Below are 24,930 nucleotides of genomic sequence, written 5' to 3'. Positions count from 1 at the left end.
CCCCCTCTGCCTGCACAGCTCCACCAGGTCGCTCTTAAGGCGTTTAGCGTACATCTCCCTGCTGGCCACTCGCAGGCCGGGCAGCTTTCCATGGTTTCCAGGAAGAACCCCTAGTGTGCCAGTCCTTCTTGAGGTCACCACCTCTTTGCCAGGGTCGAGCTGCAGACGCCTCCGCCCCTCGGACCGCTCGCTGCAATCCCCCGGGGGACCCTGTTACTGCAAAAGTCCTTCTCTCTGGTCACACACTCCCAGGGGTTAACCGCCCCCTGAAAGGTTTCAGAGTAACAGCCGTGTTAGTCTGTATTCGCAAAAAGAAAAGGAGGACTTGTGGCACCTTAGAGACTAAGCTGTAGCTCACGAAAGCTCATGCTCAAATAAATTGGTTAGTCTCTAAGGTGCCACAAGTCCTCCTTTTCTTTTCGCCCCCTGAAACCGTCTCTCTCTGAATCTTCAGCACACCTGGTCCCCGTCAATCCCCCTTCATTTTACTGCTCCCCAGTCACTTACTGCAGGAAGCACCGTCCATGGGGTGCAGTAGATCCCACCTCTGCCACCAGTTGTCACAGAGTGTGGGGGAGTCCGGGGCCTGCACCCCTCTTCCTGGGATTTGCCATGACTCTCAGCCAGCCAGTAAAACAGAAGGTTTATTGGAGAACAGGAACACAGTCCAAAACAGAGCTTGTGGGTACAACCAGGACACCTCAGTCAAGTCCTTCTGGGGGAGCAGGGAGCTTAGACCCCAGCCCTGGGGTTCCCTGCGTTCCACCACCCAGCACAAAACTGAAACCAACCCCCCTAGCCGGCTCTCTTCTGCAATCTTTGTCCAGTTTCCAGGGCAGGGGTGTTACCTCCCCCTCCCTCTCTTGGCTCAGGTGACAGGCTCTCAGGTCTCCCATCCCCAGTGAAACCCCCCTGCCACGTTCCCAGGTCAACACTCCCCTCTCCCTGCTGCGTCACACCTGGTATTTACCCGCGCAGAGCGGGTGCTGCCTCCGCCCGTGACGAAAGGCAGGACCCGGGGGCTAGGCCCTGGCAGCAGAGCAGGGAATCTCACAGGGAATGAGGCTGGTGGCTCTTTCCAGTGCGGTTCCTGCAGTGCTCAGTGCCCCGACGGGATGGCTTTGCGACCAGCCCCCAGGCCTCCCTAGAAACCCAGCTTTGAACCCCTGCAGGGGCACCTTAGCCCTTCACCCTTTGGCGGTGCAGACACTGACCTGCCATGGTTTCCTTCCCCCTGTGCTACTTGGCTACACCCCCACCCAGAGGTGGCTGCAACCAGACATGCTGTGTGGGTTGAGAGGGGACTAATGCTTGGCACTGACTTGAGGCTGCTGCTTCTGATCAGTGGCCCATGGGCAGAGGGAGAGGGCTGGGCCAGACCCTCTGAGCTGGGCTTCTCCTCCAAGGCTGGCCTGGCTTTCAGGTGTGCCGGGTGGGCCTGAGACCAGAGCTGCCCTATAACCCCTGAACACCCGCCACAGGCCGGCAAATGTACAGGCCGGGCCAGGCGGGCCCCAGCCCTTAGCGACCGCGGGTAGGATTCTGCTCTCGCTGTGGAGTCCGGCTGGTGTCCTGGGGAGATTTTGGCCCTTGGGAGCCAGCAGAGCCCCCAGCTGTTCTGGGGCTGGGGAGTGATCTGGCTCGAAGGCCAAGGGTTGGACTGTCCCTGCCCTGTTGTGATTTGCACCCGTGCGAAGTGCCGCTCACTCGGGCCAGGCGGGTGACCGGGAGCTCCCTGCTCACTAAGCCAGCCCTGCCCGGGTCCTTGTGGCAATGCACACCGGACACAGCACGCACCACCCCCTCGTTTCCCACCCTCCCCCACACCACCCCCTCCTTCTCCCACAACACCCAGCTTGACCCACAGCTTCATGGTTTGTGCCCCTTCCTCTCCAGTCCTACAGCACAGCCCCTTGGCCAGGCCTGGCTGACTTCTCGCCGCGATGACTGCTTGGCCTGAGAGTTTTCTGTTACTAGAACTGCACAAGCTCCAGTCCTGGACCCAGCACCATGGGGATTAGGGGTTGGCGGGGTTTGGAGCTGGGGCAGTGGGGGTTGGAGCTGGGGGGCTGGGGGATTGTGGGGTGGGAGCTGGGGCAGTGGGGGTTGGAGCTGGGGGATTGTGGGGTGGGAGCTGGGGCAGTGGGGGTTGGAGCTGGGGGGCTGGGGGATTGTGGGGTTGGAGCTGGGGCACTGGTGGTTGGAGCTGGGGGGCTGGGGGATTGTGGGGTGGGAGCTGGGGCAGTGGGGGTTAGAGCTGGGGGGCTGGGGGATTGTGGGGTGGGAGCTGGGGCAGTGGGGGTTGGAGCTGGGGGGCTGGGGGATTGTGGGGTGGGAGCTGGGGCAGTGGGGGTTGGAGCTGGGGGGCTGGGGGATTGTGGGGTGGGAGCTGGGGCAGTGGGGGTTGGAGCTGGGGGGCTGGGGGATTGTGGGTGGGAGCTGGGGCAGTGGGGGTTGGAGCTGGGGGGCTGGGGGATTGTGGGGTTGGAGCTGGGGCAGTGGGGGTTGGAGCTGGGGGGCTGGGGGATTGTGGGGTGGGAGCTGGGGCAGTGGGGGTTGGAGCTGGGGGGCTGGGGGATTGTGGGGTGGGAGCTGGGGCAGTGGGGGTTAGAGCTGGGGGGCTGGGGGATTGTGGGGTGGGAGCTGGGGCAGTGGGGGTTGGAGCTGGGGGGCTGGGGGATTGTGGGGTGGGAGCTGGGGCAGTGGGGGTTGGAGCTGGGGGGCTGGGGGATTGTGGGGTGGGAGCTGGGGCAGTGGGGGTTGGAGCTGGGGGGCTGGGGGATTGTGGGGTGGGAGCTGGGGCAGTGGGGGTTGGAGCTGGGGGGCTGGGGGATTGTGGGTGGGAGCTGGGGCAGTGGGGGTTGGAGCTGGGGGGCTGGGGGATTGTGGGGTTGGAGCTGGGGCAGTGGGGGTTGGAGCTGGGGGGCTGGGGGATTGTGGGGTGGGAGCTGGGGCAGTGGGGGTTGGAGCTGGGGGGCTGGGGGATTGTGGGGTGGGAGCTGGGGCAGTGGGGGTTAGAGCTGGGGGGCTGGGGGATTGTGGGGTGGGAGCTGGGGCAGTGGGGGTTGGAGCTGGGGGGCTGGGGGATTGTGGGGTGGGAGCTGGGGCAGTGGGGGTTGGAGCTGGGGGGCTGGGGGATTGTGGGGTGGGAGCTGGGGCAGTGGGGGTTGGAGCTGGGGGGCTGGGGGATTGTGGGGTGGGAGCTGGGGCAGTGGGGGTTGGAGCTGGGGGATTGTGGGGTGGGAGCTGGGGCAGTGGGGGTTGGAGCTGGGGGGCTGGGGGATTGTGGGGTTGGAGCTGGGGCAGTGGGGGTTGGAGCTGGGGGGCTGGGGGATTGTGGGGTGGGAGCTGGGGCAGTGGGGGTTAGAGCTGGGGGGCTGGGGGATTGTGGGGTGGGAGCTGGGGCACTGGTGGTTGGAGCTGGGGGGCTGGGGGATTGTGGGGTGGGAGCTGGGGCAGTGGGGGTTGGAGCTGGGGGATTGTGGGGTGGGAGCTGGGGCAGTGGGGGTTGGAGCTGGGGGATTGTGGGGTGGGAGCTGGGGCAGTGGGGGTTGGAGCTGGGGGGCTGGGGGATTGTGGGGTTGGAGCTGGGGCAGTGGGGGTTAGGGCTGGGGGGCTGGGGGATTGTGGGGTGGGAGCTGGGGCAGTGGGGGTTGGAGCTGGGGGGCTGGGGGATTGTGGGGTGGGAGCTGGGGCAGTGGGGGTTAGGGCTGGGGGGCTGGGGGATTGTGGGGTGGGAGCTGGGGCACTGGTGGTTGGAGCTGGGGGGCTGGGGGATTGTGGGGTGGGAGCTGGGGCAGTGGGGGTTAGAGCTGGGGGGCTGGGGGATTGTGGGGTGGGAGCTGGGGCAGTGGGGGTTGGAGCTGGGGGGCTGGGGGATTGTGGGGTGGGAGCTGGGGCAGTGGGGGTTGGAGCTGGGGGGCTGGGGGATTGTGGGGTTGGAGCTGGGGCAGTGGGGGTTAGGGCTGGGGGGCTGGGGGATTGTGGGGTGGGAGCTGGGGCAGTGGGGGTTGGAGCTGGGGGGCTGGGGGATTGTGGGGTGGGAGCTGGGGCATTGGGGGTTAGGGCTGGGGGGCTGGGGGATTGTGGGGTTGGAGCTGGGGCAGTGGGGGTTAGGGCTGGGGGGCTGGGGGATTGTGGGGTGGGAGCTGGGGCACTGGTGGTTGGAGCTGGGGGGCTGGGGGATTGTGGGGTGGGAGCTGGGGCAGTGGGGGTTGGAGCTGGGGGGCTGGGGGATTGTGGGGTGGGAGCTGGGGCAGTGGGGGTTAGAGCTGGGGGGCTGGGGGATTGTGGGGTGGGAGCTGGGGCAGTGGGGGTTGGAGCTGGGGGGCTGGGGGATTGTGGGGTGGGAGCTGGGGCAGTGGGGGTTAGAGCTGGGGGGCTGGGGGATTGTGGGGTGGGAGCTGGGGCACTGGTGGTTGGAGCTGGGGGGCTGGGGGATTGTGGGGTGGGAGCTGGGGCAGTGGGGGTTGGAGCTGGGGGGCTGGGGGATTGTGGGGTGGGAGCTGGGGCAGTGGGGGTTGGAGCTGGGGGGCTGGGGGATTGTGGGGTGGGAGCTGGGGCAGTGGGGGTTGGAGCTGGGGGATTGTGGGGTGGGAGCTGGGGCAGTGGGGGTTGGAGCTGGGGGGCTGGGGGATTGTGGGGTGGGAGCTGGGGCAGTGGGGGTTGGAGCTGGGGGGCTTAGGGGGTTGGAGATGTGGAGCTGGGGGCACTGGGCGTTGGAGCTGGGGGCGTTGGAGCTGGGAGCTGCAGGGATGTGTTGTGAGACTCAGGCTCACCGCCACGTTCTCATCTGAGCCCTGTGCGACTCCCCTCCAGCCAACGAGTTCTCCTGGCTCCTCCACATCCAGCCCGCAGCTGGCATCCCCCGTGGGTTCACAGCTGTGGTCGCAGTCCAGGGGGCATCCTGCCCCCCGTCACTTCTCCCCAGGGAGAGGCCACCCTTCCGACGGGCCTGGCCTGGGCCCTCAGACTGCTCTTCTCTGCCTTGCTCCGCAGGAGCCACGTGGGGGCAGCGGTGGGATGCTGGGAGACGGGCCGAGGGCAGTGGGGGAGCGGTGGGATGCTGGGAGCCAGGCCTGCAGTTGGGCCCCGGAAGGTTAAATAGGTTGGCCCCAAAGGGGCTGCCCTGCTCACTGCCGCCATCTCCCCGGCCAGCAGAGATGCTGCCTCAGGCCGGCCCAGCGAACGAGCCCCGCAGAAGGGCGGGAGGCGGGCGGTGGAGAGGAACCGCAATAACTCAGGGCATCCTCAGCCGAAATTGATTCTATGACAGCCATCGATCGCCTCGCAATGGCCCCTCGTTTGATTTAGTCGTCTGCTTCCGATCCTTTGCTACTAATGTGTCGTCAGTTCACTTGCTATTGATGGAGAGATAATAGCTCCAGGGGGGGAGGCCCCCACCCGTGAACCCCTGGCCAGCTGCTCGGCAGTGGCAGGAGGGGTCGGGGGAGCATTACACTCCTGGATTCGCCCCCGCCGGGGGGGGGGGGGGGGATGTGTAGCAATGAAGGGACCCTTTGAACATGCAGGGGGAGGGGGGAGGAGGGGGGGCGGATATGGGTCCCCAGAGTGTTTGTCAGACTTCACCAGGTACTTCGCACCCCTCAGCCCTTTTTAAGGGGAAGTTTGGACACCACCCCGGTCTTTTCTGCTGCCTTCACCCAGTGTAAGGGCAGCCGCTTCCCACCCCCACGGGGAGCATGCTACCACTCCCATCCCCACACACCAGCCCCCATGCTCAGTGACCCATTCCCACGGCTCTTGCTGCTGGGAGGAGGGAGGGGGCCCTGTCAATGCTGCACTGCATGGGCATACTGTGGCCCCCACCCTATAAAAGCCTAGGTGTTCTCCGCTGTGGATCCCCTCTCTGCTGCAACCGACCTGTGTTTTCGGTGCTCCCCGCTGCGAATCCGTCGGTGCCAATGCTCTGTGCTTTGCAGGGAGCGGAGGCAGAAAACCCTGCTTGTCTGCTGAGTGCCAGACTGTGCCCAGCAAGGCACAGCCCTGCTCCTCACTGCCCACACAGCCAGCCAGGCCCCCCTGGAGCCCAGGGGCAAGGACACCCAGCCAGGCAGCAGGGGGTTGGATGGCTGAAGTCGTGGCACTCCCGCTGGCGGGCATTTAACACTGCTGGGGCTTGGGGAAGAGGTGTCCTGGGAGGAGGGATTGGAGCCCAGTCACCTGCACTGGGATTGGGGGGCACGGGTCCAGGCACAAAGGGTCTGAAAAGGGACATGCTGGGGTTAGAGGAGGATCTGAGCAGCGCTGTTTCAGCTGGTGAGCGGGGCTGGGGAGGGAGGATACAGGGAGGTTGTGGTCTGAGATTTTCAGCTCTCTGTACAGCGCCTAGCACCCTGGGGCCCTCCCATCCAGCCAAGGGTGGCAAAGCTCCCAGCGGGTGGCCCCGGGGGTGGCATGAGCTGGGGGTCTCACACAGCGCACGCTGCCCCAGCTGGGCCTGGTGGCTCCAGATGGATATGCTCCCCTCTCTCTACGCCTGGTCTGTCCACAGCAGGGCTGGGCCAGCCTGTGTGCGGAGCTGGGGCAGGACCAGATTCAAGGGGAAAGGGAGCGCTTCTGAGGCAATAATCTCCAAGCAATGGGTCACTCACCGCAGTTAAGGCCCATTCGGCTAACGGTGGCTAACGAAGTAATTGATGGCGTCTCAGAGAACAGGCCATTCAGCGCCTCGCAACAGCATCCTTTCTTCCATTAACATCCTAGGCAGTACTGCAGCCTGTGAAGGGGATGGTGACCCCGTCTTTACAGGCTGGGAGCCAGGGGTTCTGCCAATCGGTGCTTGCTCCAAGCCCCCGACTGGGCAGATGGCGCCCAGGAAGGTGCGCCGAGGTGGGAAGTGTCACGCTCATGTCAGCCAGGCAAATTGCCATTCACAGCAGAAAATGGGGCAATTTGATCTGAGGAGGCAGATGGAGGGAATAGCTTCGCAGCGAGGGAGGGCAGGGACAGAGCGCAGCCGACTTTCCTCCCAGCAAGAAAATGGCCCCTAATTCCCCCAGGATGATTACACCGGCTTTGTAGTCTCTTCTTTCTCCTCAGCGCCTGAGTCTATGCTCCCAGCGCCGCTGCCAAGTGCCTGCCTGTCGGACTGGGATGCCTGGCCAGATCCCCCTCTCCACTTTGCCGGAGGCCGCTGGTCTGCACACCCGCCCGAGAGCCAGGAATCCCTGGGTTCCAGTCCCGGCTTGGACACTGAATCCTTGGTGGCCTCTCTGAGCCCCAGGTTCCCCATCAGCATGGAAGCAATTGCAGCCCCTCTCACAGGCCGATCCTGAGGTTTTTGTTTGCCCAGCACTTTCTGCTTGCCATGGACAGACCCCCCCGCCCCCAATAGCCGCGGCTCCATCCTCCTCGCAGGTGTGAAGGGCTAGGGGCCAGCCAGGGTAGGACAGGGCAGGTGGATGTGTGCCTGTGTGGAGCTTCTGCCCTTCCCCCACTCCGTGGAGTGAGGGTGCAGGGGCCCGAGGGGGGGAAGGGCGGGGGCGGCTGGCAGCATTTTGGTGCAGAACTCACCACGGAGCAGCCCAACCCCTCAGCCTGAGCTGGGATCTGCTCCTCGCCCCAAATTAACCTTTCACCTGACATTCGCACCTTGCCGCCCGTGCTAGAAAAAGTCCAGGGCGGCAACAACGTCCTCCACTGGGCAGCATCCTGCACGGTGCGTGGGCCGCCGTTACCGACACGAAGAGCAGGGCTTAACCCGGTCCTTCGGGAAGAAAAGCAAGGCAGGGACAGGAAACGCTGCAAGAGGCGCAACACAGCCAAGTTTACGCTGGTGCCGGTGTGAATTTTCTGACTTGCAGTTTTAAGTGTGCAGCCTTAACGTTGCATTAACGCAGATTTTTGCCCTGAATTTCCTAGGGATGTTTAGAAAGCCAGCGCTCTTCAGCTCAGAGAGGCTATGATCTCCGATGGCAGGTCTCTCTGCACTCAGCATCCTCAGTTCCCACTGAAATCTGGGACAGAGGGAGAAGCGGCCCCCAGTCCTCCCTAGAACGAGCTCGGACTGCCCAGACCTAGTGTGTGATTTTCAAATACTCACAGCTTTGCTAAGCCCAGGCCCTCAGGGAAGACCGTGTCTCCACCAAGCTTCACGTGTCAGCCATTTTCACTGTTGGAAAGAGATTTTTGGAACGATGTGCCAGTGACGGGTGGAAATGCTCTGGCCTGGAGCACACTCAGGAGGACAGACTTGATGACCTAGGTCGCTTCCGGCCTTGAAACAAATCTAGGAAAACAAGAAAACTCTTTGGCTTTAGGCTGCCCTTGAGTGATTAATGAACAGCAACCGCCCAGCCCAAAGGCCTCCGCGCAAAGAGTGAAGGCAGGGAAACTTTTCACTCCAAAGGTAAATTTTTGAAAAGTTCCGAGCCAGTGAAAACAGGGGCTTAGCAAAGAGTTTGGGGACCTTCATGCCAGCTGTGGCCACCAGGTACTTGCTAGATTTCTCCCTCTGGAAAGAGAAAGACTGCTGCGGAGTCCTGCAAGGGAGGCACTTGGATCCCCGTGAGAAGAAGCTGGAGAACCAGAACAACCCCGCCTGCTCTCAGAACGGGAGAGGGAGGGCCCAGAATACAGTATCGGGAAGGAAAGAAAGAGCTAGCGACAGCTGCCTAGGACATGGGGAGAGGCAGTGACCCCTCGCACAGCTACTTACACTGTGTAAGGGGCTCAGACAGGGGATGGGCATCATATAAAAGCTGAGACCGATGGACAGATCCTTATAATTACCCTGGATCACACAGGGGTCCCTTTGTGCTGTTGGGGTGTTCTATGGAGGGGCCACTCCCTTTGGAGGGTTTTCTGGCCGCGTCCCATATCCTGAAGCTATCCCGTATCCCATATTCGCCTCGGTGGCGGGGGTGAGGCGGGGTCCGGAGCGGCCCCTTCTAGGCCATTTCCAGGCAAACGCGGCCACTTGCGTGACACGGGCGAGCCAAGTGCCGGCTCACTAGCCAGCCCTGTGTACTGTAACCACGATGCGGCGCGTAGCTATTAAATCAGGTATTAAGGGGAATGGCGCCGGTGCATTAAAGATGCTACTTCTGGTGGTTGCTGTTCCTGCAATGGGTGTTACTGCGGGGTGCTGAGGAAAGGCCTGGCAGGCTGTAAGGAAGTAGACTGATGACTTAATAGCCTGTGGCCATTACAGAGTAATTGAATGGTTGTGTACATATGATCAGGCTGTCAATGGCAAACGTGAATCGCAAGCCAATACACAGGAGAGGGAGAGAATAGAACCGGGAGAGACACAGGCAGAGGTGATGGGGGAGGGAGGGGGCTTCCGGCTGCTCGGGAGCAGAATGGGGCGGTCGGGGGGCCCCATCTCCCACCAAAGCCAATAGCAGATGGGGGTGCTCAGCACTTTGTAGGGTGCACTGCAAGGTCTTCTGCTTCATCTCCTCCTGCTGCTGCTGTCCTGCCGGGACTGCACCCGCTTTCCCAGCTGGCTCGCCTTCCAGCGCTGGGTTCTGGGGCTGCTTTCCCGAGATGTTTAATAAGCGGCTCCGCTCTCTAGGCAAGAACAGCCTGGCAGATGGTGGTGAGCTGGGTGCGGGGGGAGCTGTAATAAGCCTGTCTTTCTGATAGCCAAAGGCAGAAGTGTCTCCAGACGGATGTGAGACCTGGGGTGCTGGACCGGGTACCTGCCAACATCAGCAGATGCATGTCGTGTGTGAATGCTCATTTCAAATGCTCTGAGCCATTCAGAAGCTGGAAGAGACTTCAGGCTACTTTTATCCTTTCCTAGAGGGCCGTTCACTCTAACGATGACACCAGCTAACGAATGGACCAATCCATTCTCCCACCAGGCTGCAGCACTTAAACAGGGAAATACAACCTGGTTAGCAGCACCCTGCAGCTGGGCTCAAACCCCCTGATGTCTGGCCACGAGACCTGGATCAGGGAGAGGGAGTTCTCCCAGGGACACCTGGTCTGGGCCGGACTCTAACTCAGGCTGTGCAGAGGTAAATGAGAGCGGCCGGCAGAATGGCTCCATAACGGTGCTGCTGGCTTTCTTCCCGCGGGGCCGCTAGCCCTGTGGTGCACCCAGCAGCACGTGCAGCTGGGTGCATCTAACCCTCGGCCAGCAGCCAAAGCTGCTCCGTAGCACACCTGACATCCAGCCGAACCACAGTGCAGCTGGTAGCCAGCGCATCAGCAGACACCCCGAGCACCCGCCACCAGCACACCCAGTAGCCACGGGACACAGGGCCCCAGGAGGTTTCTTGTCCCTGGTGAAGAACAGATTTGCCTCAAAGCCTACCGGCAGCGAGCAGCTAAAGGCTCCTACAGGCACATCCTAGGGTGTGAAGCTGGGGCAGCCCCTTTGTCCGACCCAGCTCTTCGGCCCAACGGCCCCGGGCAGGCGTGCTGTTTCTCTCCATCCGGGAGACCCGTGCTATTCCTGCCAGAAGTGCAGCCTCTGAAAGCCAGGCTACCTGCTGCGTGCTAGGGAGATGGGCGCATTAGAAACACGCCTGAGACAAGAGGCAGTGAGAGCTGGGTGGACAGGTGGATCCGGATAACCCGAAGCAGGCACTTACAGCAATATGACGAGACCATCTATGCCCAGTCGGTAGAGAGAGCTCCCATCCCTGCCTGGTTCTAGCCTGCCATTTGCCCCAGGCTGATCTATCCTCAGTCACTTACCCAGGCACTGGGGTTTGGGAACACCTGGCTCTGAGGGACAGCCCGGCAAGCTGGGTGTCAGCTTCAGCAACCACCGGCTATTGCAGCCGGCTCCGTGCACGCATGAGCAAACCCATGCCTGGGGTTCCCTGCCGCCCACATCAGGCCCTACGTGCTGCTCGCACCTCTGGCGTCTGGGTAAGGAAGTGGCCCTGCCTGCAACGGGCACTCAGGGGGCCCCAGGGAAGTGGTGGAAGAGCTTGCAGGGATCCAGGTAGATGTCACTGGTTGCATTTTTCCTCAGAGCCAAGAGTGAGTGGCAGAGGGTGAGACCTGCCACCTTGGGAGAAAACCTTCCAGGAGCAGGACCAGACCAGGCCGTGAGCGACCGGGAATTAACCCTTCCCTGTGTGCGCTGCACCGTCCCCGCCAGCGCCGTGCCATTGGGACCAGCACGGGGGGGGCTGTCCCGGTATGTGCAGGAGCAGAGGGGGTGCGTCTGCCTGGGCACAGCTGGGAAACTTGGCAGCGCAGGGGGCATGTTCCGCCTGGATGCGTCTGGTACGTTCAGCCACGTAGCACATGGGGCCTGTAGGTGCTGTCCTTCCCTGGCTGGGCTGAGCAGTGGTCAAGTGGCTAGCCATAAACCCTGGCAGGGGATGAGCACGCCGAAGGCCCAGGCCCTACCCCGGGTGGCAGCAGCCAGAAAACCCAAATTCAGGCAATAACAACTCTGCGGCTCACGAACAGGAGCATTTTACTGGTTAAGTAGCCAGATGGGACTCAGTGGGCGCCTCCGCCCATGGCCTCCTGGTCTCTCACACGTCTCTCTGTACTCAGCCTCATCTCTGGCGCTCAGCCGCGTTTGCTGCTCCACTCCTCAACCTCTGCAAAGTCAGGCAATGGCCTTCTTCCTGGATGGATCCTCGTCCCCAAGCTTATGTCCCACTCCTCCCCCACAGTGGCCCTAGTCCCCAAGGGGCCGGGCCATGGAACGTGGGGCTCCAGGCGCACCCACCCTGTTGGGAGTCCTCCAGACATGCATCTCCCACTGGTGAACGCGCCCTGCTCTTGCCATGCACGGGAGCTCCGGGTGGTGCAACATGCCTGGTTCCACAGGGCCCCAACACACACTGCTGCCCTAAGCAAGCTGCAAAGTGTCCAGCCCACCCAGACCCAGGACAGCACCCAGAAGAAACAGCTCCCTCCACACTGGGCTTCCTTCTGCAGCCCCCCCTTCTCCAACTGCAGCGCTGGCCTGGGGCGTGTGGCGTGAGGATCTACCCAAGGAGGGGAGCATGTGCAGGTTGGGAAAACAAATCAGAGCAGTTGGGATTGGTCCCGTGTTACTGGTGACCCAAGCCAGTTTCCTCTCTATCCCACGCCGAGGCTCTGTGTCTCGCTGCCTGTTCCGGACACCACATATGCAAAGCCCGAGAAGACGCTGCAGCAAACTGTAGGAGGGTCTGAGGGAGAGCCTGGCCTTGCCAGCCCTGCCCCTGCTGGCTGTGCCTGGGAGCAAGAACCATGCCCGCAGGGTGGCATCTTTGTCATGAGCTTGGCACTGGACCCGTCGTTTCTTGCCCCTTCTTTCTGACTTGCCTCATCCTTGTCTCGCCCTCACTCAGAGCGAGCGGCTGGAGTGCTGCGGAGCCGGGAGCTGGTATGGGGCCAGATTCCTGCTCCGACCGGCTCAGCCCCCTCCCTTTCCCTCCGGCCCAGCCTCCCTGTGCGAGCCCCCGGGATGCTGGGCCAAAGTGCTGAGCTCAAAGGTTCGTGGATCAGCCCCGAAACGCTTTTAAAGAGTCAATCCCCCAAAGACAAACTACAAGAGAGCGCCCCCCTCCCCCACCGAGTCGGCATCACAACCACTCATTTGAGTGTGTGACAGCCAGGTGTTTTACAGTATTTGCTACCTGTGATCATCCATCAAAACAATCGATAGCGTTCCTGCAGAGTTTTATTAATGATCTTGTCAGGGGCCCGGTGCTGGGTGCCTGGGGCTGTCGAGAATGATAGATCATTAAGAGCTTTTGCTGCTATTTATTCTCCAGTGACCTTGTCTCTCCCCATTGTTGCTTGCTTAAGAGTTATGAATGTGAGACATGATAATTTGATATTGATCTATTTGGTAAGTTAAAAAATTTACTGCATCGTTGATGTTTTAACAAAGGCTCAGCACTGCGTTCCTGCAGAACGGTTCTGGCTCCCCCACACACAGCCACATTGCGAACACGGAGTGGGTTTGGCCTGGGGAGGGGGGCAGTGCTGGCTGCTGCTGTGGCTTTGCTCCCCTAGAATACAGACCCCCGGGGCCATGTGGGACAGGGTGGGACAGCATGGGGGAGTCGCTCATTGCCCCGCCGTGGTACTGCAATAGATCAGAACAGTGCGCTAGGGCTGGGGCATTTCTGGTATTTTCGCTTCTTGCGATGGGGGCAGGGAGGTGTTTCTAGAAGCAGAATCAGTGAGCACAGCTGGGGCAATGGTCTGAAGTTGCCAGCTGGGCAGCCCAATGCATCAGCAGCTGGGAGGCTCCCAGGGGACAGCCCCACAACAATGGCCTTGCCGTGCCTGACATGCCTCAAGCAGACTAAACCCCGGTGACCAGGAACCGTTCCCCATGCCCGGGACCTCTGTGCTGCATGCATACATTGCAGTCCCCTCCTCAGCAGCGACAGGACAGCACAACACCTGGGGGAGCTCCTGTGGCCAGTCAGAAACCCCTGCATCAGCCTCTGACATGCCACCTTCCCCATGAGCCACTCCACCCGCTCGCTCGCTTGCTTGCTCCAGCCTGCCCCCCCGGAGGACCCAACATGCTTTCAGCCTGGCCTTCTGCTGGCCAATCCAGCCGGGGAGGCATGGGCAGCTGTGGGGATCAAAGGGGCCTGCGTGCTTGCTCTCCGACCCCAGGAGGGGGCCCGCAAGTGTTGGAGGAGAGGTGGGGTGAGGAAGGCAAAGTGGGTTACTGCACGGTGCTCAGAATAAAGGGCTGAGGATGCCCAAGGCCCTGTTTCTGTGCTGGTCTCTGTTGTGCCAGACGCAGGGCACGGGGCCCATATGTGAAGGGGAATTATCCACAAACACTCCCAAACTCACACAGCCTGCTTGGGGCATTGCAGCCACTGCTAGACAGGACCCCCGCCCGCTGCGCTGCCATTTCACCCTCTCTGCCAATGGTGCGAGCGCGCTGTACTCAGGGCTGGCCCTGCAATGCCAGAAGGGAGCCCAGATACCACTGTGACTTCTGCAGCCGAAACAGCTTGACAGATGGGCTGGGTGAACGGACAGGCAGGGGAATTCTGGAGGGAGTTCACAACAGTGCCACACACAAGTGCCTAGAAAGAAAAGGAGTACTTGTGGCACCTTAGAGACTAACCAATTTATTAGAGCATAAGCTTTCGTGATCTACAGCTCACTTCATCAGATGCATATCGTGGAAACTGCAGCAGACAAGTGCCTAGAGCGTCTCAAGTGGTGACCTCCACAGCTGTTTCAGGGCAGAAAAAGATACCGTCCTGTTACCTTCAATAGACTGGCCTCCTCTGACAACAGCCCCGAAGGAGCGACAGCTAGTTCCCCTGGAGCTGGGGCGGAAGAGACTCATAGACTTTAAGACCAGAAGGGACCATCATTATCATCTAGTCTGACCTCCTGCACCTTGCAGGCCACAGAACTTCACCCACCCACTCCTGTAATAGACCCCTGATCTCTGGCTGAGTTATTGACATCCCCAAGTCATGGGTTAAAGATTTCAGGTTACAGAGAATCCACCACTCTAGTTTAAATCTGAAAGTGACCCATGCCCCAAACTGCAGAGGAAGGTGAAAACCCACCAGGGTCTTTGCCAATCTGACCTGTGGGGAAATTCCTTCCCAGCCCCAAATGTCGCAATCAGTTAGACTCACCAGGGTGGGCAAGACTCACCAGCCAGACACCTGGGAAAGAATTCTCTGTAGTAACTCAGAGCCCTCCCCATCTCGTGTCTCGTCTCTGGCCGTGAGATATTTGCTGCTAGCGGTCACAGATTGCCTACATGCCAACCTAGGCAGTCCCATCATGCCATCCCCTCAATAAATTTATCAAGCTCAGTCTTGAGCCCAGTTAGGTTTTTTGCCCCCACCGCCCCCCTTGGAAGGCTGTTCCAGAACTTCACTCTGATGGTTAGAAACCTTCGCCTCATTTCAAGCCTAAACTCATTGATGGCCAGTTTATATCCATTTGTTCTTGTATCAACATTGGCATTTAACCGAAATAACTCCTCCCCCTCCCTAGTGTTCATCCCTCTGATGCATTTATATAGAGCAAATCATATCTCCGCAGTCTTTGTTTTTTTAGGCTAAACAAGCCAAGCTCCTTAAGTCTCTCTCGTCCGGGAGGTTCTCCAGTCCTCTGATCATCCTAGCAGCTCTTCTCTGTACCTGTTCCAGTTTGAATTAATCTCTCTTTAAACATGGGAGACCAGAATTGCACACACTATTCCAGATGAGGTCTCACCAGCGCCTTGTACAATGGTAACAACACTTCCCTGTCTACTGGAAATACCTCGCTTGATGCACCCCAGGACTGTGTTCGCCTTTCTCACATCCTCATCACATTGACGGCTCATGGTTACCTTGTAATCAACCAATACAGAGTAGATCTTCCTTCTCCTCTGTTGGTTCCAACGGCTACATCCCCAGCTTATAGCAAAAATTCTCATTGTTAGTCCTGAAGTGCATGACCTTGCACTTTGCACTATTAAATTTCATCCCATTTCTATTACTCATTTTCAAGATCATCCACATCTTCTTGTATGATATTCCGGTCCTCCTCTGTATTGGCAATACCTCCCAGCTTTGTGTCATCTGCAAAAGTTATTAGCACATTACCAGTGGGCCAGTTCACATGCATGGAACTGGTCAAAGGAACTGAGATGGTAGAAGCCTTCTTCAGGTGACTGGAATGACCTGGGATCACATGATCCCAAGCTACTCCCACTGATCACATGACCCGAGTTAGTTCAGTGCACTGAAGAGGACATGAGTGTAGCTGCTTATAAGGAGTTACCAAGCCAAGGCTAGAAAGTAGTAATGGACAAGGATGCCACAGTACACAGCACAAACATCATGCCAGTGGGCACCCATCTTGGCAGGGGGACAAGGGGCCGTGGCCACATCCCCCCTCGACACCTGTTTCCCCTGTGTAATGTGCTTTGAGATCCCTGGCTGAAAATCGTTCCCCAAGAGCGTATTATTAATTATTATTATTCTATTCTAATGGATGCACTAACTGGCCTGGGTCTGCTTTTCCATTGCCTCGCGCTAGCTGGGGTCGCTGCCACCTGGGCAAAGCGGGTGTCAAATTGCTACAAGAGCCGAATGTCTGAGTTACCCGTATCCAACAACAGGGATCTCCTGTGTCCAGTGAGGTGTTTATACGGTGCCCATCACCAGGGCATCTGAACACTTATGTGCATAGCTTCACAAGTCATAGCGCAATACAAGCAGTGCAAAGGGAACACACTAATGGATGGCCTGGTGCAGGCAGAAGGTAGGGGCATGGGACTCAGGAATTGCACAGTTGATGCACCCAATAGCCCTGCTTTGTTTCACCCTGTGCATGTCCCCAGATGTTCTCTAGATGTTCACTAATTGTGCTTCCTCACAGATGTTATAGGACTGCCTCACTCGAAGTTATTCCATCTAGTTACTTGTGGATTATTTTTCCAGGGACCCCCGCTCAGACCTCAGAACTAGGGCTCGCCTTCCTCGTTCAATGGCTCCCGAAGGCATGTGCCAAGCAGCCCCAGAGAGAAGACATGTGCGGTCCCCCCACACCAGCATCCCCATCAAAGCCTTGCATCCTGCAGCTTCTTGCTCCCCAGCCTGAGTTTGCTGAGAGAGAAGAGAGGAGACTTTCCCCTCTGGAGTGCCACTCTCTCCCCAGCCCATGAGCTCCGCCCTGCCACCACCCAGCCAGCTCTCTCTTGTGCAATACAACAAGAGAAGTGGTTCATGCTACAGCTCCGTGATCTTTCTGTGCCCTCTCTACAGTTCCCAGCATAGCCGCGGACCTGGACTAGGCTGCTCTGAGCTCTGTCCCTGCTGTTTTGCAGGAGACCAGAGCAGTAAAACGGCCCAGATTTCCTAGGAGCTGCCTTCCTCACTGATGTCTGAGTCCAGCCAAGATGCAAGGGGACACATTCCAGCAAGAAATAGAGCGGAAGTGTGTGTGTGTGGGGGGGCAGCGGGGAAGAGTGGCTCTCCTGTTTGTTTTCAGGCCAACACCTCGGAGGGAGCACTGACCTTCTTCCTTGGCAGACAGCTCAGAGAAGGAAGCTGGGATTGGGGTTGTTTGTGTTCCTTAATGCCTGGGTCGAGCTCCCTAATGCTTGAAATGATGGGTTCTCCACGGATGAACTCCCTGCCTCTCCTCCGCACGGTCCTGGAGCAGTGGCGACAGCTTTGCAAAAGTCCAGGGAAGTTCACAGGTGTTCTCGCTCCCAAATGTCTCTGCAGGCCCATAAAACTGCATATGCAGCTGGAGGACACACAGCCAGGGGCCGGAGAGAGAGACGGAGTGTGACAGGGAGGAACAGGCTGCTTTAATTAAAATTAATCCAGTGCTGTGGATTGTTTGGGTAACTTCCTCTAAGGTAGCAGACTCTTATACGTTGATCTGCTTAGAGAGGCAATGGCCCTAATCTATCTGGACTGTCCAGGAGCGGGCAGGGCTGTGCAGAACACATTTCTGGGGACAATTGGGGATGGGGAGTGTGTCAGTGTCACCCGGCGAGTAGTGACCAAGGCTGCTGGAAGCCAGAGTGTGACCGGTGTCTGCGGATGGGCTGCTGGGGTCAGAGCTGTGGCTAGACACAGACACGCAGGGGGTGATCAGCTGCTGTCTGACTGTTATGGGGAGCCCAGGTGGGAGCTACAGCAGCAAAGCATTGGGAGGCAGCCCCAGCTGCAGGGCAAGTCGTGACACAGCCCCTCAATGGCCTGGATGGCCCCCCCGGACTGCCATAGGAGCTCTGGGTAAGTCCGCCCTGCCCTGCGGGTAACAGGGGCCAGCAGTCCCACTAGTGCTGACCCGACACTTTCCCTGGCCCCAAATTAAAGAAATAACCTTTTTCTAGGGAAATTTTTCTCTGCATCATCACAGCCTGGGATCTCCAGGGGAATCAGATCTCCCCTCTTGCTAACGCTGCCATGGCACTGGTGAAATCCACGTGTGCCCCGCCCCCCCATCCTGAGCAGTGTGACCCAGGGCAGTGGACTTTACTGCCCGCCGCCCCACCCCAGGATTTTGAGCCAGGTGCGGAGTCACCTGTGGGCTCTCTGAAAAGCAGGTGCAGAGATCACGGCTCCCCTGCATCCTCTCTCTTCTCTTCCCCCCCCCACCCCTCCGCCCCTGCAAGCCTCACCCTCCATGCTCCAGCGGGCTGGCTGCATTCCCACAGACGCTCCCCCGGCAGGCTCCGGGGCCACCGCGAGGAGCTGGGACACTCCATCATCCTCACAGCAAGGGGCCTGATTACTCCTCCCCTCCGGCCTCCGCCCCAGCCCCCCGAGCCGCCAGTTCAATTCCCACCCACCATCCATCCTGCCTGCCCTCTAGCTGCCAGCACAAGATGGATGGCCTCAGTCCGCTCCCATGGGGGCAGGAAAATCTGCCACGCAGGTGCCTCTGTTTACGGTCCCCTCTCCCACTCCCGCGCCCCGGCATCTCTGCTGCTCGCAGCGAGGGTATTCCCTCCGCCTCCCGGAGCTTATTGATTCCCCCCGCCTCTGAGGAGCCTCTGGGTCTGTTTTCCACAGCACGTCTGAGGTCAAACAGGGACAAAAATCCGTTTATAAAGGTCCGGCCTATCAATACTCCCTGTCCTCCAGGAAACCGGCGACCTTCAGCCGAGGGCCATGGCACGCTGTGCCCACTGCATGCCTGGGGGCAGCTGCTCCAGAGGCGTCTCACACCAATGTCCCAGAGCCCCAGGCAGCTGGGCCCTGGCAGGCATGGCTGGACAGCACGCCCAAGCCCAGCGTCTGCAGCAAACCCAGCTCAGGCCGGGCAGAAAGTCCAGGTTGAAAGCGGGGAGCAGGCGTGCGGGGGGCTGCTCTGCGGTGGCCATGTGACCCCGTCTCATGACAGCCTCAGCCTCCCTGCAACCCACGAGGCATTTTGCTCGGAAGCAGCGCCGCTCACCCTGCCTAGCCGCGGGCTGGTCTCTCTCTGGCTGGGGAGTCACCCAGACAGGCCGGTTGGCGCGGGGGGAGAGAATCTCCCCCACCGCTCATCACCCCTGGCAGGCGCTGGCAGCCGGGGAGGGAACTGGAGCCGGAGCACCAGGCACCTGATTCGGCAGGGGAGCCAACCCACAGTTCAGGGGAGCCGCTCGTAACCCATGACTGGGGCTGGCTGGCCCTGCGGGGCAGGCCTGGAGTCTGCAGGGTGCGGAGGCAGCTGGAGGAGAGGTTTGTACATCCCAGTCTTCATCCAGCCACGAGCAACCCAGCACTTCTTCAGGGCTGATGGCCCCAGGCTGCGGCTGGGAGAGCGCCCGAGGACAGCTCCTGCCTTCCTGCTTCACTCAACTACAGTTCTACTATTCCCCTGTGTTCTGCAAGCCTCCGCCGCCAGAACCGCCGTGCGAGCTGCACCCTCACTGTGGCCGCTGGGCTCGGGGCTGTACAGACAGAAAGCCCTTGCCCCAGAGAGCTCAGTCTAGCCCAGCTAGAGCCAGGGGGGAGGAAGGCGTCATTCCCTCTGTGTTATAGCCCATCCTCCAACTACCCAACCTTCAGGAAGCTACTGCAGCCGAAGGGCTGATTTCAGCCCTGCCTTCGCCGCGCTCTAGCCTGGTGACCCCTAGGACCTGGACGGGAATTTCATCCCACTTCTCTTCTGGCAGGAGATGCGCCCGCTCCGGGCCCAGCTGCTCCTGGGTCTCACTCGAACCTCACCCCACAGCTGGCGTGGGAACAGGAACGGAGCGATTCCTGAGCAGAGTCCATCCCGGCCGCCAGCCTGCACACGCCCCCGTCCCGTATCTCCCTGACTTTCTCTGCACGAATACACTGCTCAGTCGCTCTCCCTGAACCCAGTCACAGGTGACACTCCCCCAGCCCCCCGCACGCTCTCTTCCTCGGCTGTCTGAGCCAGGCTATCAGCAGACCCAGGAACCATCGCTCCACCATGGCCGGCGGTGGCGGAGCTGCTGCTCTCTCCAGAAGCCGAGTGCGAAGAGTTGTTCAACGTCAGGCACACAGAAGCGCCGGCTGATCAGGCGTGTGCAGAGAGGGCTGTGGGAGCAGCACTGAACCCCGAGCGGAGGCCCCTGGCCTCCCTGGGAACAGGGCTGCAGAGAGCACGCACGGCCCGGGCAGGGAGCACGGCTCCGCCCCCGCCCCCCGAGGAATCTGGAATGATGCGTGGGTGCCTGGAGCAGACAGGACACGCAGTGCACAATCCCTTTGACCGCTCAGGAGCGCATCCTCCACACACCCGCTTTATCCTCTTGGGGGCAGATCGCTCCTACCCCCAGCGTGCTCAGTGCCCATGCAGACGAGGGGCTGATGGCAGTGGGGAGATGGAGCGTACCGTGGGCCAGTGCCGGGTGAGCATCCCATACGCCGCTTTGCCAGTGTCCCCCGGCGCAGCCTCCCACCACCCTCTGCTAGCCCAGCAGAGATCCCCACGCCCCTCAGTCCTGACCTGCAGCACCCCCTGTGGACACTATTGAAACAACACCTCCCTGCCCTGTGAATCTTGGTGACGTGCACCAGGCCTGCCGGGAGTTTGCTACATTAACCGACTCTCTCCTTATGGGGCCTTCCCCGCACATCCCCATTCTGCGTGTGCTGGGATGCAGAAATCTGCAGCAAAGTGCAGCTTGCCTTCCTGCTTCCTGTACACCCAGGGGTGGGCAGGGCCCAGGTGGTGGGGCACATCACAAGTACCAGCTGGGCCGCAGCACTGACCTGCGTTAGGCCACCCGCTCCCCTCCAGTACCAGCCTCGATCTTTCCTGGGATGGCTGAGTGGGGAGGTGGGTGGGGGCGGGAAGGAGAGAGCACAGGGTTTCCTGCCACCTTTATGAGAGAGATTCCCATCAAGGCAGCCTGGACAGCCACACTTCCTGGGAGCAGAGCGAGTCTCTATCAAGGAGCCCATCAGCTGAGATCAAAGGCTTTTTGTGACTGTTTTTCCCCCGTAGCCAGGTGAGTGTGAGAGGAGGAAGCAGCAAACAGATTTTTATCGAGCTGTCAGTAGCGCAGCTCCCCCGGTGCCTGGCTCCTGTTTCTAATTTGAGAGTGGAGTGTAAGATCTCCGTGGGGTCTGCTCTGAGCAGGCTGCAGCATCTGAAATGAGCACAGTGTTTGCACAGAGGTGGGGGGGCTTCGGTACAGCTGTCAGCAGCTCTGACGGATGATGAGCAGAGAAGGCCCCGGCAACCTGCTGTGAAGCAGGGAGGGGGAAGCAGCAGCTCAGCACAGGGAGTTGGGGACTGGAAGCTCTTGCTGGAAACTGAGAAGCTGGACTCAGTGCCTTACCAAAGGGGTTGGAGGCAGGGAGCTAAGGGATGGGCTCGGAATCCGTCTGCAAACGAGAGGACGGATCAGCTGGGAAGTCGCCAGGCAAAACATTAAGGCACCATCTCCAGCCAGATTTCAAAAGCCTATTTTACAGGTGCCCAACCTGCAGGCCGTGTACATGTCCCCTCCCTCCCCCCGAAAGGGCCCCGGCTCTCCACTCATGTGGATGTTGGCTTTTGGGAACCTAGCCCCTTCTATGATTATTCCCGTGGGAGGTACAGTCCTGGTGTTACAGTCACATCTCCCAGGTGCCTCTCGGCTAGAATGGCCCGATCGCTCTCCAATGCCCTGCGCGCCACTTCCACGGGCTGGTTCCTGGCAGGTGATCTCTACTTCCCGGGTGCTGTGTATTACCCTGGGGGATTAGCCTTTGCATGCTTCAGATAAGCTAAACCTCCCCCTGCCCCAACTCTGTATATTGTGCTTTGCTTTTAAAACAAACTCTGCAAAGAAAGCAAATCAAGGCTCAGATCTGTCCTCAGCCCCCAACCAGCTCCCTTCCACTCTGGCAGTGGTGGGAACCCTCCTCCCCCACCAGCCATTAGTGTGGTTTCCCCACAGCTAGCAGGGGTGGCAGCCTGTGGACCCTGCCACCCCTCTGGCGGAGGGGGGCTCTGGATCATTTCCTCTCACCTGGAAGGCTTGGCCAGGCGCTGTTCCTGAAACGCTGGCAAATGGCAACAGCGCCCCGTGAATCCGCCAGGCAGAATACCCACAGACACGGCCCCTCTGAAGTCCACTCTCCATGCAGAAGGGAAGCCTGGGGTCAAAACAAAGCACATGGGCCTGCATAAACCCTGCACCTGGATGGGCACCACCATCACGTCTGCACTTAGACAGCCCAGGGCAGCCATGAGGAGAAAGCATTTCCTGGGCACAGAGCGGGGAGGAGAGAGAGAGCTGCGTGTGGGTTATTAAGAGCAGTTTGTATTTATTTGTGCTTCTCTAATTACTGCTTCTTCACATCTGCAGGAAAACAGAAGGAGGCGTGTGGTGAAGCATGCCAACGGACAGATATCAATTTACAGCAGGTTATTAGACGTTCCCACAAAGAGATTAGACTCCCCTAAATGACGGACTCTTTAACTGCTCCATAAAAACAAAACAAAGCACAACAAAAATCCCACCACGGGGGGAAAGTCGGAGGGAAGCGCGGAAAGCAAGGCAGAATTAACAGGCATCACTGCGGATGGCTGAAGAGAGGAGTTTAATTTAAAGAGTAATTTCATCTGGGATGAGTTGCATATGGCCTGAGGCTGAGAGATATAGAAGAGCTAGGATGAGCATGCAGAGAGACACGAAGACAGGGAGGAAGGAGTTCAGGAGTTCCTGTACAGATCTTCCCCTCCATGCCAAGACCTCATCTTACAGTGTAAAGTCCGTCCTAGCCATGTGCCACTCTTACCTGGGAACGACACAGTGTTAAGTAGATTCTCTGCGTGCCTCGCTGCTGACTATCTGTGCAGACTGCATGGTACAGGGACCACCCCTGTCGGGTATTAAGGCCATTTCCATATAACTCAGACTCTGATTTAGAAGAGACAAATAATTCGGTGTCCTCCTGGCGCTTACCCTGTAAGTTTCCCGAAACTCCTGGAGAATTGCCGCCGGAGACAATGGCAAAGCAGCCCGTGACCGTGCACCCTTGTAAACAGAGCCATTCATCCCACGTTGAATGGGAAGGGCCTGTTGTCACAAACTGACTCCTACTGCCTGGGCACAGTCAGCTGGGTAGGTCACCGTCTGTCCTGTGCTGAATGCCATCAGCTCCTGTTGGTTTGCAGGATTATGCCATAATTGCCATAAACTGGTGGAGGGGACAGCACACCGCAGTCCAAAGCAGGAAGCCAGGTGGAAACCCCCTTCAAAACCAAGCTCTGCCTGGACAATGACTGCAGGACTCTTGGCAACGAGGCTGGGTCCATTTCACTCCAGCCCACATGGCTTCTCCCTGGGGTGCAGAATGGATCCCATCAGCCTGAGCCTGCAGGAGGGATGCTGGACTGAACGATGGGACATACATGGCGACATTCTCCTTCTCCCCTCAGCCCAACCCCCAACACAGCCTGCTCCCCTTGGCATCTCCCATCCATCTAAACACAACTCAGTGGACCAGGGACTGTCCAGCAAGTCCTCAGGAGGCCGAAGTCCTCCATTATCAGCCCTGGCATGCACGTAGGACACTCCTCTTACTTGAAAATATTTCAGACCTCCCTGGTATTCACACACACAATTTATTCCTGGGCCTGGCTGCTCAGTGTCGATGGGGGGGTGGCTCTGAGACTCTTGAGCATGGCTCCTACAGAAGGAACATAACCTTGCTCTTCTCCAGGTCCTGCTCAGCCAATGAGGAGACCATGTGGAATAAAACAAGCTTTTATTGACTGACAATCCCAGCATGACAAGCACAGAGCCGCCACTGCAGAAATCACTGACAACACCTGATTAGTATCATTTTCAAGGCAAACCCATTGCACTAGGACGCATGAAAGCTCCTCAGAGAGACTCCATTTGGGCAGCAGGCATGACGGGGAGAGCCATCTCGATTGGCTCCTGCTCTCAGCCTGGTGCCTCACTAGGTTGGGTAGAAGTGCTTGAGAAGCTGCTTCTTGTTGACTTTTCCCATTTGATTGCGTGGGATCTCCTCCACCAGGAGCAGCTCTGTGGGGACAGTGTAGAACGCCATGGAGTCCCTGGAACACAGAAACATACTTTTTCAATAACCCTCACCATTACAGTGGTACCTCCCTTCCAGAGCCACCAGATGGTATGCTCCACTCTCTCTGGGGACAGCAGTCGCTGTAGATACAGTAAAAGGAAGATGAAACTTCAAGAGGGGCTCCCTCAAATCATGGGATGGTGGCACACATGGGAGTTGAGGGGTTAAAAAACTTGAGATAAGAACATCCAATAAAGCAGAAAGAGAAAAGGGTTCTGACTCTATGACTGCAAGGAAAGGGTTAATCACAACCCTTTCCTCATCTAATGCAACACACACACAGAGCAAAGCTTCCCTTTCCAGGAATGTGAAGGGTTAACCCAGTTCTGGCAGACGACTCAAGTTCTACAGCCAGCAACAGAATGCATCTGAGAAATCCCAATCCCGGCCTTAACAGACTGCACCACTGGGGGTAAACATGATCCTCTTAGTCGTGCAGGACCAAGCAGATCTGTCCACAACTAGCTCCCCAGCGAAGCACAACAGAGACACCTGTAAACAGGGCCATTATGGTGGGACAACATGGCAGGGCTCTGGCAAGGCTCATAGAGGAAACAAAGGATTCTGGCAACACAGCAAGATCATGGCGTGGAAGGTTCAGCGGATCTGAGTGTGATGGACGCATCTGTGAAATCCCGCCCAGAGGAGAGTCATTTCAGGAAGACCATGGGACAGGCAGCCTCCCGTTAACGTGTGACATCTGCCCTCGCTGGACCCACGACTTGCCACTTCCTAAGGATTCACCACCAGAGCGGCCTCATCACTGCCGATGACCATAATGGATCTGGTGTGAGCAGCCCCCTCTCCCAGTTCATTCCACTGTGGGGCTGGGCTATGATTTCACAATCACAGGAGCGTGACATCACCGGTGTGTCAGCTTCAGGAAGCGCCCTGGCTCACTCAGACACACACAAGCCCAGGTATGGCTCCAAGCCCAGGGAGGCGCTGCAGAGAGACCCTCAGGGAAGGAGTCCCACAC

At 59.0% G+C, this 24,930-nt stretch overlaps 1 protein-coding gene across 1 annotated transcript in view; it reads right to left on the bottom strand.

Moving 5' to 3' along the window:
• Positions 1-23,592: 23,592 nt before the first annotated feature.
• ACSF3 (acyl-CoA synthetase family member 3) overlaps positions 23,593-24,930 on the bottom strand; it is a 105,761-nt gene continuing 104,423 nt past the window's right edge. The window contains exon 10 of the mRNA XM_084644853.1: positions 23,593-23,925. Within this exon, the coding sequence (XP_084500979.1) occupies positions 23,808-23,925 (118 nt within the window). The 3' untranslated portion in view covers positions 23,593-23,807. The remainder of the gene's footprint in view (positions 23,926-24,930) is intronic.

Source organism: Lepidochelys olivacea, assembly GCF_965140295.1.
Source record: "Lepidochelys olivacea isolate rLepOli2 genome assembly, chromosome: 12".
NCBI lineage: Eukaryota > Metazoa > Chordata > Testudines > Cheloniidae > Lepidochelys > Lepidochelys olivacea.
The sequence above is the reverse complement of the archived record's forward strand: the minus strand, read 5'-3'. Positions and strand labels throughout refer to the sequence as shown.